The following is a 1,518-nucleotide window of genomic DNA, read 5'->3' on the forward strand; positions in this document are numbered from 1 at the left end:
TTTTTGTTTTTTAAATCTCGATTATAAATTTTTACACTGACAGCTCCTCTTTTGTAAAACACGATCTAATTTTAAAAAGTTGCTCTAGGAATCAATTTGGAAAAATTTTTTCTTCATTAAATCCGATAATGGTTGTAATGGTGTCTAGAAAAGATGGTATGTGGCGGGGAGTAAAATCATTTGCATTAGAAAATAAACAGCAGGTTGTGATCACACCCGTAGACACCACCTCCGAGGTCTGTTTCTCTCTCCCACACACTCCCATCCTCATTCCAAAGCACTTGGGTAGAAAAATCTCAAGTCCGTTCCTTTTATCAGCAGTTAAGTATTACCCGTCAGCTCCCCTCCACCGCCTCTGGCCCCCCTTTCTTAAAACCAAAACTAAATAAAATAGAAACGAGCTGGATCGAGGTACAGGTAGACAGGCAGAAAATGTAGCAATAACAGAACTTCGAACGAGTCCCTGCGTCGCACGCCGAGACCGCCCTTGGGTTTGCAGTCTTTTTTGACCGGCGCCCAATCTCCCGAGAATCTCTCGGCGTAACTGTCCACCAGGAAATTGGCGGGAGGCTGGAAGCGAGCAGGGAAACCAAGGGTAGGCGAAGCTAGACGGATGAGGGAGCCAGGCCGGCACAACTCACCGTGGCATTTGATGTCGCTCTGGGAATCTTCCCGCTTGTCGAGTTTGGTTTTGCTGTCGTCCTGCTCCAGCTTTGGCCTGAAGCTCTCGTGCGCTACATTGGCCTCCTGCTTCGGGGTGTGGTGCGGAGAGGAGACGCTAGTGCTGTAGGGTGCACACGCCGCCAGAGGTTTGCTGTCGCCCAAGATGTCCTTAATTAAAAAAGAAGAGGTGGAAGTCCTGGGGGCTGAGGCGGCCGAGCCTACTTGCTGGGCGGGAGGCGGCTGCTGCTGCGGCGGCTGCTGTTGGGGCGATGGCTGCAAACTTTGCGTCGGGGCCGCGGCTGGCGGCGGCGGCGGCTGTTGGCTGTGATGGAGGTGGTGGTGGTGCTGGGGGCCGTCTGTTACCAGATGCGGCTCCGGGGGCTCCATGGTGACCGAGATGGGAGAAGAAGGCGCCGTTCCTACGGTATCGATCTCCGAACAAGGGGACGGGGTGGCCTGACTCCTAAAATCCGCAGTCCTAGCCTCGCCGAGAGGGCGGAAATCTCCATTCATTATGCCGGGGCTGCCCGAACTGGCACTGGACAAAATCGTATCTATTCCAAAATTCGACCCGCTGGCCCCTTCCATTGTTGTCATTTCTACATGAGGTCCACGACACTCCGCCGCTCAGCAGCCGCCCGGACTGAGCAAAGGAAGCCAGCGATCGTAAAACAAAATAAACACTACACAAGGTTGCCGCCACTAAAAAAAAAAAAAAAAAAAAGGGGGGGGGGGTGGAGGGAACGAAAGATAATTGGGAGGTGGCAACCGGTATACACTTTCGATACAACTTTTTTTTTTTTTTTCCCCTTATGAAAAAAGGAGGGACGGGGAGAAAAAAAGAAAGAGGAAAAG

The 1,518-nt window shown here is 51.7% G+C and overlaps 1 protein-coding gene across 1 annotated transcript in view; it reads right to left on the reverse strand.

Annotated features, from left to right (window-relative positions):
- Positions 1 to 1,260, reverse strand: part of BARHL2 (BarH like homeobox 2) — a 5,002-nt gene extending 3,742 nt beyond the window's left edge. The window contains exon 1 of the mRNA XM_007936037.2: positions 642 to 1,260. Coding sequence (XP_007934228.1) covers positions 642 to 1,260 — 619 coding nt within the window. The remainder of the gene's footprint in view (positions 1 to 641) is intronic.
- Positions 1,261 to 1,518: the final 258 nt, after the last annotated feature.

This window comes from Orycteropus afer, unplaced genomic scaffold (genome assembly GCF_000298275.1).
Source record: "Orycteropus afer afer isolate SDZICR_OR568_19922 unplaced genomic scaffold, OryAfe1.0 scaffold00033, whole genome shotgun sequence".
Lineage (NCBI taxonomy): Eukaryota > Metazoa > Chordata > Mammalia > Tubulidentata > Orycteropodidae > Orycteropus > Orycteropus afer.